Source organism: Nestor notabilis, unplaced genomic scaffold (genome assembly GCF_000696875.1).
Source record: "Nestor notabilis isolate BGI_N333 unplaced genomic scaffold, ASM69687v1 scaffold4823, whole genome shotgun sequence".
NCBI lineage: Eukaryota > Metazoa > Chordata > Aves > Psittaciformes > Psittacidae > Nestor > Nestor notabilis.
Genome location: NW_009923150.1, coordinates 71,267 through 83,741, shown reverse-complemented (window position 1 = coordinate 83,741; position 12,475 = coordinate 71,267). Strand labels below are relative to the sequence as shown.

The window sequence follows — 12,475 nt, the reverse complement described above, 5'->3', positions numbered from 1 at the left end:
CAGAAGAATTGTTTGGGGGATCTTTAATTTTTCAGATAATTCATCAATATTCTTATCTTTTGGGGAGAGGGATAAGGGTATGTAAATAATAAAGTAATACTGCACCTTTGTACTGAAAACAATAGCAAATATATATGAAAATAATAAAGGTCGATGGGGGGAAAAAGCCCCAACACAACCACAAAGAGCAGTTTCTTGTCTTTGTGTAAAGTAGATTCTTAGGGCTGGCATAAACATCCAGTGAAGATGAAGCGAGACCAGGTGCAGGAGCATAGCATACTCTGTAGTGGGAACAGTAAAAGTGAATTTTTAAGTCTTTATTTCATTACTTTTCTCCTTTCACTCAGTAGGGAGAATTGGTTTACACCCATGGCATATGCATTCAGGAGTTAGGAGCTTTCTAGACAGAGGTAGTGGCAGTGCTTTAAGCTGCAGAGCGTTAAGTGTAAAAGCCATGGATTTAGGCTGCTGTAAATTACTCATGTTCTTGAGAAACATCCTGGGTATGGGAAGCAAATTGCTTTGTCGAGTTTGAAGGCTGAGCCTTCCTGGCAGCCTCCAGCCAGGCAGGGTGTGTATCCCTCCCCGGGAGCAGGGACCAGAGCTCCTCGGGTCTCGCTGTCCAACCCGCTGTCTTTGCTGAACACACTTTATCATTTCCTGTGCTGCAGGAAGGCAGCAATGTGAAGTTTGGTCTTTCAAAAGATCCCTAGTACAAACAAGAATTTTGCCATTTTAAGTAGAGGGAAAACTGGGTTAATAAGAGGGGGAAAAAAGCACTTCAGCGTTCTTTGAGGCAGAAGATGCTATACAAAGGTAAGTTGTGTAAGATTAGGTGATGAAGCTGTATGACCACATGCAGTTTTCTCTGCCATCAAGTGTTTGCTTTGTCAAATACTTAACAGTTATTTCGAAATAACTTAGTAGATTGAGAATGTTTTGCAATATGGCTGCACCTCTGAAGCCAAAAGCTGTTTTGTTTGCAAAGGTGATGGGTGTGGGATGATCTCAGTGCTCTCTAGGCCCTGCAAGAACATCAGTTCAGAAGCTTTAATATATTAAAAAATGTCATAGCCTTTTCCTTGTGTTACTCAAGAGCTGCTTTCGTATGTACTTATTTGCATGTATATGCAACTGTATAAGTAACTAGATGGTTTCCATATGCCTTTAATTGATTCTGGAATATGACATAACCATTATGTCCTTACCCATTTAAAAATACTTTCTGGTTTTGGAAACAGGCCCTATGTTTTCTGGTTTGCTTTTATGACTGAAGTTTGGGTGAAAATAGGCATTAACTGCAGTGCTGGTTTGTTGGGGTTTTTTTTCTATTATTTGGAGACCTTTTCAACCAAATCTTTTCAGTTTTTTTCTGTTGGCATTTTGGAGATATCCATTTTAAACTTGCCCTATTTGCAGCTGCAAAGGAAAGAGCTTTTAATACTTGAGATCGGGTAGCTTTGCCTGAATTAACACAGATGTGCCAAAGTGTTCTCTTAGAGGGGAGAAAAAAAAGGCAGACATAGTTAGATAATGTTATGCTGCAAAGGCATTTAGAACCTACTCAGAAGAGCTACTCCTAGCAATTTTTTTTTTTTAAGAGCCAAGTATCTGATCTCTCTAAAATCACAGATGTATTTTTTTTTCTTTGTAGATTTTCAGCATTGAATGTGTATCTTGTAACATTATTCTGCTAGGGAATAAAATTAAGCTTGTATGGCCTTTTACAAGAGAACAACTTACCTCAGATGTTCAGATGCAAGGGTTTGGCTGTTAAACATGCATGTAAAAAAAGAAAAACATGGTTTTGGTGTCATGTATATGGATGATTTAACTATATCGCAACAAGAAGTCGCTGATCTTTTGCTGTTGTTACTGTATTGCAGTATGCCAGGGTTTGGATCCCTGATCCAGAGGAGGTCTGGAAGTCAGCAGAACTTCTCAAAGACTATAAACCTGGAGATAAAGTCCTCCAGCTTCGACTTGAAGAGGGCAAGGTAGGTCTGCATGTTATTCGTAAGGTGATGATTGTTTTATTCTTGACCGGAGACTGGTACGTGTAATGCAGGAAGCTGCGTTATGTCAGAATATATCTGTATTTATGTGTGTGCACTTATTGTTAGCCACTAGCTTCCAGTGGTATTATTTTTGGTGTGATAAATTATACTGTGTAGTTGGAAAAATCCATTTTGCCTGATTTTTAAAATAAAATTAGAAAATGGTTGCTTTTATCCAACTGCCCATTCTGTTCAGTTGCATCATCTTTTTCTGCTTGTGCTGTTAAACCTAAAACCCAGGTTTGATATTCCAGTGAGAACAGTGTTGCTAGGAGAACACTGTTGCAGAGAAGGAACTGTGACTTGTAAGTTGAGCAGAAGATTAATAACGATAAAAAAGGGGAGAGGAAAGGATTAAGGGCATTACAAAAACGATGCTGTATACAGTGCACAGAAATGGTGATGAGTCTGTGAAAAGCTCCTTCTAGTAAAAGCCTGTTCATTTTTTTTCATGCTACTTAAATGATTATTTAACTTTAATGATGATGATTCCTCAGGTCTTCTAATGGAAAATAAAGATCTACTGCAGTTGGTGAAATACTTATTTTTAATTTCTTCTTTTTTTCTTGTGAGTGGGCACCTTAGCTCCTACATTCATGTAGAGGCCTACGTAGCAATGAAGTAAAAAGAGCAGACTATATATATATAGAATGGCTTCTAAATAAAATACCTTACTTGAATGAATTTCAGTCTTTGACTCAAATTTCTTATATGACAATATGAGTACAACCTTTTTAATCTGATGAGATTAATTTTCCCTCCATGTATTCCAGGCTGTGTGGTGATGCTGCACGCTTACATGTAGTAGAATGGGGGTGTTTGCCAGTTAAGTCACATTATGTGGGGACAAGGAAATAGCAAGTAAATAAAGTGATTTTAGATCTAGAGACAGATGTAATTAAAATGCCTATATTAGAAATTGATTTGTATCTGCAAAAACTGTAAGTAGCATTTTTTCCAGTTTATGCGTTCCTCATGATGTTCTGCCATAGTCTCATGTTGTATTAGTGTATGAAGCTGGATGATGGGAATCTGCTTTCTCAGTTCCTCTGAAGAGGAAAGTGATATGGAAAAACTGGTTAGATTTATGATATAGCATGTTATGTACTTAAAAACCTGGCAGCAAAAGAAAGGGGTTTGCTTAAGTAATAGTCTAAAAAGATGATGTCTCTGTATGGTTGCCTGTTACAGAAAACCCTTTTGGGAAATCTTAACATTTTTGGAGAAAGAGCTGCAAACTGATCACCAGATAATTTAAATCTTGCAATTTTTTTTGTAATCTGGGCATCTTTTGCTGGGAAGAATGGCTGGAGGGACTGAATGAGCAAACCTAAACACCAGCTCTTTCAACACATGGTTTTTATTTGATTTTCAGGACCTAGAATATTGCCTAGATCCGAAGACGAAGGAACTCCCGCCCTTGCGAAACCCTGACATACTTGTTGGTGAAAATGACCTCACAGCACTCAGTTATCTCCACGAACCTGCTGTTTTACACAACCTCAAAGTTCGATTCATAGACTCTAAACTAATCTATACCTATTGTGGCAAGTACAGTCTTTTCATACCATAATCTTTACAGAGAATGCCCTGGATGGGAAAAGGGGATGTCTGCCTTTAAGTTAAAGTAATTTAATGACAGGTCATGCCATGCTATTCTTATGCAAGTCCCTATGTTTGTGGTTGTTAAGTCCTTCAAGTAGACTTGACACTATTAAGGTTCAGAGAAGAACCTTACTGTTTCCCATAGGCTTGCTTCGATAGGCATGGGCTGGAGGAGGGCTTCACACGGTGCACATGCAGGAGCTGAGCCTTGCTGTTTGGTGGGTTTATTGCCCAGCTATGATTGCCTACCTCTGCACTGAGCTCCTCCATCTCTATATAGAAAATACCAGTTTATTTTCCAATCAGAGCAGCTATAGGAGTGAATTTGCAATTTGCTCATGTGCATGAGCCAGTGCTTGTCCGATCACAATTAGGAACAATGTTGGTTTTAAAAATATCATTTAACTACAAGAGGTTACCTGAAGTTGTAATTGCATGTGATATTTTCAGATGGTCAGAAAGAGGATGTTACTGTAATGATCATTTCATCATAAGTGCAGAATTGCAGCTCTTTTGTCTATTTTAAAGAAGCAATGTGAGGTAGTTTAGGCTCAAAATTTAAATTTCATGCTTCTGGACTTTTTTCTCTGTGTGCCTGTTTCTTTTAAATCTCAGTGTTGAGTCAAAACATTGCTAACTTTTAATATAACCTTTCAATATACATAAACTTTGTAAATTTTTCAGATATTTCTCTAGTTTATCTGTACTTTGGACATTGTGCCAGTGCATAAAAAACAGTTCAAATCATTAGTGGATTTTTTACAGTTTGAGTAAACCAAAACATAATACAGTGATGTGCTTGAAACCAGATACCGAAAATTTCCTTCTTGTCTGATTGAGGCAAAGACACATTTCTCCAGTACATGTAGTCAAATTATCTTTTCGTATCTATTGTAGCCCAGTTTATGCCAGGAGAAAATGTGTCCCATGATTTCTTTTTTAATATACAATTTAACTTTGTCTCTAATCAGACTTTTGTAGGGCAGTCCTAGTTCTTGGTATTACAAGCCAGAGTACACTGAACCTTTATGATGTTACCATATATTATTAGACTTGCTGTTTATAATTTCATTTGTTTTGCAAACTATTGAGTAGGAAAGTCATTGCAAAGTGGCCCTTGATGACTATCAGACACTCACAGCTGCAGGTAGCTGAAGCAGGAATTTGCAGCTGAAGGCTTTGTCCTATCCTGCTCTACCCATGGTGTTGTGTATGGAGAGCTAAGACAACCACCACATTAAACATGTTGTGATGGACAGACTGTAGGCATTAGTGTCCTGCCACATTTTCCTCACTTTTGCTATTCCTAGTCTGAGGATGCTCAGCAGACTGTCTATTCCCAGTCCTGCTTTCAAGTGTCCAGACCATGGAGGACTGAATCAGACTTTGCCACCCTCTGCTTGCAGCCAGTCTTCATTCCTGTAGGAGTGGGAGATGATTCATACCCATGTCTCATCCCGTCATGCAGTCAGAGCATGGCTAGAGGCATAGAATAATTTAGATCGCAGGAGACCTCTGGAAATCTTCAGTGAAGCTCCCTACTTAAAACAGGTCTGACCAGATCAGGTTGCTCAGGTCTTGGACCAGTTAAAGTATCTGAGATTTGAGTATCTTCAATGATGGAGATACCACAGCCTCTCTGGGCAACCCCTTTGGAGGGTGCATGTTCTGGTCCCGGCACTGGGAAACCTCCTCAGTTCCCCCAGACTAGGCATTGTCTGTGTTTCACTCCCTGGTACCCCCCCCCACAAAGCTCTCGATGGGGAAACATTTTGTGAAAGGGCCTTGCACAATTGGAGTCTCATGGCCTGAGGTTGTAAGGGTTTCAGGCTGAGTTTTGTGGTCCTGTGCTTACTGATACCACCATACCCCTCCCGTAATGCAGCCTACCCGGTTCATGTTTTGGCTGCTTCCAAACACATTTCTGTGTTTAGCATCATTTAAGAGGCTTTCCAAAGGGATGTGCTTTCTGCTAGTTCTGTTTTGCCGTGTTTGAGAAAGCTTCAGTTGTGGGTTGGTTTTATAGTTTCTCATAGGGCTGAAAGGCTGTTAGCTCTTCATGGATGGGTCTGACAAAGGGTATGGGATGGTGGAGCTTGGTCGGCTGCTTTGCTTCCAAGCAAGACTCAAGTGATGATTCTGGTAGCTACCTGTGGATTTATTAGAAACATGTGGATCCAGTAGCGTGGGGTTCCTGGTGGTGAAAGTATGAGTGAAGGAGGTTTAACTTTCCTGAAGAGACATGAGGAATGCAGTATGCTGTGGATTTATTAGCTTGGGATGTACACATACGTACGTTATGTTATAAGATAAAGAAAATAAAGTTGGCATGTCAGCCTTTCAAAATGTGATCCTTTGGCCACGGACATTCACCTTTCAAACTGCTCTATCATTTCCTGTCCTGAGTACAAGTTAACTTCCCCTTTGCAAAGATTATTGCCTTAGAGCTCTGCCTGTGGAAGGAACTGCATTTGCCTCCTTAATCTGACTCACACATTAGCCAGGTTAGTTTAAATACCTGATGAAGGTGGTTTGAGCTAGCCCAGTTGATTTAGCCTGAAGGAGATTAAAAACACTTTAATCCACCAAGAGAATTATTCTCAACCAGCAGAACTAGAAGTGGATGTCCACGGCCCTAGAAACTCTTTCAACCACACTTAGTGTAACGTGTCAAATGGATATTAAAGTCTTTAAAATTTCACTTTGAAGTAATCCAAACTTTTAAACAGAAAACATCCTGATTTCTTAATTTTAAGTCGGCCTTTTACTAGCAATTCAGAGGCGATTTTTAACTTTGCTTTACTGTTGGGAGTATGAAGTGAAGAATTAATGAAGGAAGTTGAAAAATTAAAAAGGAAAATCTTGAATGCTTACATGGAAAAATGGCTATGGCTGGGATGGAAAGTCAGGGAATACTGCTTGTTAGTTCAGATGTATGCTACGCTATGCAGGAGAGCAAATTTTAAGGTAATAAATTATTTATGTTTGTCCAGAGATGGGTGAATATGTTCCAAATAAAAGAACTAAATACACTTATTTGGGGTATATATAAGATGAATGGCAAAAAGAGTAGCCAGAGTTCAATTTAGTGTAATTGTAGGAATGAAAACATAAATCTGATCTGAGACAGGCCACGATATTTCTTAAAATAGCAATATGATTTAGTGGAGATAAAGAGAAGTTATATATAAATTTATCTAGATTACAGTCCTGTGAGACAGACTGATTTAAAAGTTCCGTACAAGGCGTGTAATTTCTAACTCTCTTCTTTTGGATGTTTCCAGATGGTAGTTTGTTGATTTTACAGGTCGCTACTGAAGATAAGTGATTTAATATGCTGGAGACTTGTCATGGGGCTGCTTGTGTTGAATTCAAGGGTTTATTTTTGCCAACATAGCCAAAAGCAGGAGGGAATTGTCTGAAGCCTCGCATGGCTTTTTTTCAATGTCTCTTTGATTAGACTTGCAAGCCTGGAAGGCTCGGCTCCCTGGAGCGGCTTTACTTAACTTTTTACTACTTAGTCAGTTACAAAGGGCAAATGTTAAAAACCGACACCAAAAATATTCCTCCAGTCTGCTAGTGCTGAGGTGCCCCCCACTCCATAACCTCCTCCTTATGTTTTGGCTCATCACTACAGCATTAGAACTTGGCATATGTTTTTATAGAGACTTTTCACTTGAGCTCCTGAGTCATTTCAATGGAGTCATGGCTGATGGAAAAACACTGACTCTACTTACATGGGTGTGTCTAGACATAAAACTTGCTGTATATTTGAGGAAATAGATTGAGGTCTCTGAGATCTCTTTGTGAAAGATACTCTATTGTTTGTTTCTGCTCTGGTTTGTGCTTGATCTGCGAGTGCATGGCAGGATTTAAAAATGGGATGATGCTCCCAGCAGCAGTGCCAGACTGTAGATGCTTTCACTTCCCTGCTCCCAGCTTTTCCATGGAAAATTTCTTAGATCATCACACCACTGTAATCTGCAGAGCAGAGGGCTGGGATCTGCATTGAGGAAGTCTCTGCGTGTGCGTGTGAATTTCTGAATAAATTTAGAAGTGAGCTGAGTGCTATGGAAATGCTGCTGGTGCAGGTTCTTCAGGGATGGTTTGACCAAGGAGCATGTGTAGCATGCTTGCTATACAAACTATGCAGCCATCTGCACCTGCATTAAGCACTTTTAGGCACCGAAATACCTATGTGAGAAGAAATTCTATTTTTAAAATGGCCACTTCAGTGATACCACTTGAATATCTTAAGTGGTATTAAAAAAGGCAGATACGTGTTTAATTGGGATGTAAAAACTAGAAAATGGAAGGTGTAAGCAGTTACACACGAGTGTTCCGTGTGCCTTCTAGACTTGTAATTACTTAAATTCCTGGCATGACTGTGTACCGCTGTGTATCAGCCCTATGAAATAGGGCTGCATGGGAGGTTTTTGATCCTTTTGGTCCCTTTAGGCAGGAGGTTGTCCTGTCTGAGATGCCCTGCAATCCAAATTGCATGATGACTTTAGTTTGTTGCTTTTTACAAAAACTGGTCACAGCATAACTCTGAAGGGTTAACACACTTCACCTATGCAAACTGCTGGTCAGCGAGGCCATGTAGTAGTTATAATTCACAAATCACATTATAATTTGTAATTCACAGTAAAACACAGGGAAGTACAATGCATGTTCATTGGTTTTCTGCAGGAAGCAGGCGGTATTTCAAGTCAGCACACTCTGAATCTGGGTGTCCCATGCATGCTAGCTTTAGAAAAGACAAAAGCTAAAGTAAAAAGTTGTCCCTGATGTGTTCTTAAAGCAGAGTAGAAGTAAACTCTTCTGATACTTTTTGAATGCAAGCTGTGGTTGAAGTCAGTAATATCAGAGTCTTATCCAGTTAATATTTTAGAAAGATTAGAACAATAGTTGATGTTAAAGCTATTTTTTAGTTTGCTTTATTTTTAAACACCTATTAGTAATTCCTGTTCTTTCATTTCCTTTCTAGGTATTGTCTTAGTAGCCATAAATCCTTATGAACAACTGCCTATCTATGGCGAAGATATCATCAATGCATACAGTGGCCAAAACATGGGGGATATGGATCCACATATCTTTGCGGTGGCTGAAGAAGCGTATAAGCAGATGGCCAGGTTTGTAGATCACAACTCTTGAATTCATCGTTTTCCTAAGAGCAATAAGACTATGAATTCGTGGCCAATGGCCTTTTCTTTAATTTATGGCTGATGAAGTATTTTGGAAGATCTGTCTTTTATCCAGTGTTTTAGTACATTTCACAAGAGGATAAGTTGCCCAAGTTAGTAAATAGTAAAGCGTTATGAATGCTGCAGAGATCATGGCTGCTGACAGGTAACAGGAATAACCACAGATCTGGTCAGTATTTAGGTCTAAAATTAGCCCAGTGCTTTACAAGATTATGATGTTTTAATTTGATTAGCAAAATATGGAGATACTTTTTGATCATCAGTGGATTTTTAAAGAGGAAAGTGCCAGAATCTGCACTGGTTTGTGTTTATATGTGATACTGACAGCATTAAAAATAAGTCACTCGGCTTATGAGTGCTATTATAGGATTCTGGTTGTGTTGGTAAAGTCCCAGCTACGTAATCGGCCTGCGGCTGTTGTTGACCAGATTTAAGAGGGAGCAGAGGGAACGGTTGCACAGAATGCCTGAAATGGTGTCTCTAAGGGCACTGTAACAGCTGCGCAGGAAATCCTCGTTTCCTTAAACATTACATGAAAATGAACTTGTCACCCAAGGAGAGTGTTTATTAGAAACTTCTTCCCCTTCGCTCCAAGAGCCTGCCAACCTGAGGAGCTTTGGCAGTGTGTCATGTCCAGGATAAAGACCTTTTGGGCTACTCTGTGGTCTTTGGTTAAGGTGGTCCCTGGTGTCCTACTGGTCAGCTGCAAGCTACTGATACGGTTTTCCTTGTTGACAGTACAGCCTATGATCAAATTACTCCAGTAAAGCTGTGGCAGATCTCTGGATTAATTGTGAGGCCCTCAAGTGTACTGCAGGAGGGGGAAGCAGGGGGAGAATGGGTTGAAAATGGTAAAATCGTCATCTTAGAAATTAGCTACCTGTTAATTTAAGAATCCACATGGGGGTCAGAACAGTACAGTGACCTGCAATTGTATGTCAGTGATGGACGTAACCCAGAGTCCCAGAATTTTTGTTTTTAATACAAGCAGTGGAAGTAAGAGATTGGAGAGGGATCTCTCCAGTGGCTGCCTCCAACCACTATCTGAAGTGGGCTTACCTCTAACTTGTGTTGAAATTTCAAACTGCCAGATCAGCTGTATCTGTGTGCTTCATCTATCAGTGCAGGACAGGATTTAAAAATGGAATGATGCCATAACTGAAGCCTGTGCAGTGGAGGTTTCTATCTGCCACCATCTGCATTCTCTGCTGTTGGAGGAAGACTCAGGGGCCTGAAATTTTGGCTAGAGTTTCTGCTGTGTTTTTTCCTTTCTGTGTTAATTGCCTGCTCTTCAGCTCTTGCTGCACCCTCCAGCAATTCTGCTGTTCTGAATAACAACAAATAACATGCGGTAGAAGTTCCTTTTTGAAACAAATGATGAGAAATTATGTAAGCATGGAAATGCTCTTAATCCTTTTGCATTAACGTATTAATTCCTTTGTATGTCTACAACGTGTTATAAACAATTTGTTATTCTTTTATGAATAACTGACAGTACTTTCATAGGTGCAAAGTGAAACCTGAGCACACCATGACAGTGAAAAGAATTCCTCTACACTGAAGTAACGATTTCATTGTTTGTGAAGTTTCTCGATGTTTATTTCCTTTTGCCTCTGTTTGGGTTTTTTTACCTGTTTGTTTTTAAGAACTTTTTCTGCCACTTGGACATAACTGTGTTTGCTCATTGAATTTCTTTTTCTGATGCTGTTTCCAATTCCTTCAGCAGTTGTCCTGCCCTTTAACTTCTGTGATTTCTGCACCCTGAACAAATCACATTTGCTCCTGAATTATGCACTTAAAGACAAAAATGTGCAGATTTACATTTCTGCAGCTGTTTTTTTGAAAATGAGAATCAGATTGTCTGTGACTCTTTCATTAACACTTCAATAATTGCATTGAATATTCATGTGGTAGCTACTCATATGGCATTAATCTGTATTTATGCATGTAATTAATTGGTGAGATTTAATTTTCTGTTGTTTCTAATCTCTCCTAACTCCATATTTAAATGTTCACTAGAATAATTAGTCATGATGCTTCTATCCATAAGTGAGCTCTTTTAAATATTTACTCCTTAGGTCTTCTTGTTAACTTCTAATTTAATGATTCGAAATTTGTTCTTGCCAGCTTCATTACTTCATCTGCTGTGGCTGAGAAACTCCGTCCATGTGCATGGTTGTAACTAAATGATCTCTGTGGTCTTCTTCAGCCAGAGAAAATGCCCCATGACAGCACTCATGAAAGCCAGTGATTGCACTCTAAATACTTGCATTCCGTCTTCAGGAAAAAATACAGTGCAATAATGTTGGCCACTGGAATGACAGGGATGGAGCTCACATCTGGTTTGTGCATGAAAAGTGATGTTCAGCAACTGTGCGGGGTTAATTGCAGTATAAAGCAGCCCATAAGGATACCTTCGCATGTGAAATTTTCTGCGTTAAGCAGGCCAAATGGTGTGGTGTGTCTGCAGTGTGCCCCTTTGGGCATCCATTAATTCCTCTTTCAGCTGCAGTTCTGTCACCAGTGAAAAGGAATATGGCTTGTCTTTACCCATAGCTGACAATGAAGTAAGTGGTTGCTGTAGCTTCTTACTGTTTTCAGCACAGGAAAGTGTGCACAGCTCTTTCAAGACTAATCTCATCCTGGCTTCTTGTTTCTTCTTCTCTCTGCTTTTCCTTTCTATTTCCCCCTTCTCATGTGTATCTTTGTGCCTTTTTTTCTCTCTCCACCTCCTACCACTCCTCTGCACAGACTGACAGTTTTGTTTCTTTCCTCTGCTGTGCCCAAAGTAAGCAATGAACTGGTTTTACCACTGCAGTTATGTTAGACTGAGGGTTATGTACGCCTCATACTTACCAATAACTTTATTGGTTTGGGTTGTGCGATCTGGACCAGAGCAGATCTCTTCCTTTGTCCAAGCAGGAGGAGATCCACCTGTGAGCATGTCCCAGTGGGAAGGAGCAGGAGTGGTCGGATGGAGGCCTGTCCGAGGGGTTCCCAGCTGCCACAAGTCTTCTGTGCTGAGTGGTTTGGGGGCTGCTGTGGTTCTGTAGGAGCAGCTGTAACAAGCCGTGCTTTGAGAAGAGCTGGCACCCGCACTCGGAGGTGTCTCTCCTCATGGATAGGCGATGGGTAGCTTGGTTCATTTGAGCGAATATGCAGAGCTTTGGGGCAATGTTTAAGGCAGAGGAGTGATTTACAAGGAAATAGATTATTATCAAAGAGCTTATTTTTGCCTCAGAAATATAAACCACAAACAGTGTTTGCATGTGTTTGAACCCTTTGAACTGCGATCCACGCTTTTGTAAGCCAGCATCTCTAAATTACTAACAAAAAAGAAGTTGAGTCTTCAGTTACCTCTCTCTGTGGTAACGATGCAAATTGAGGCAAAGCAGCAGTTGGCAAGTACTTCATTCTTTTTGGAAAGCATTACAACTTCAGTAGGAATCAGCCATCGGCAGGTGCAGCTCATTTTCTTTGTAATATTCAGTAGAAGCCTCCATTTTTAACCGTATGGTTTGCAATAAGGGGAGATGTTGATGATTATACTCTTGAAACTGTTAAGAATTGCATTAATGTATGAGACTTATGATTATCAGTTTCCTA

General features: G+C 39.9%; 1 protein-coding gene across 1 annotated transcript in view; it reads left to right on the top strand.

The window, feature by feature from the left end:
- Positions 1-1,886: 1,886 nt before the first annotated feature.
- MYO5A (myosin VA (heavy chain 12, myoxin)) overlaps positions 1,887-12,475 on the top strand; it is a gene marked incomplete at its 5' end in the record, with an annotated part of 79,204 nt that continues 68,615 nt past the window's right edge. The window contains 3 exons of the mRNA XM_010011974.1: positions 1,887-1,997; positions 3,433-3,604; positions 8,653-8,797. Of these exons, the coding sequence (XP_010010276.1) occupies positions 1,887-1,997; positions 3,433-3,604; positions 8,653-8,797 (428 nt within the window). The remainder of the gene's footprint in view (positions 1,998-3,432; positions 3,605-8,652; positions 8,798-12,475) is intronic.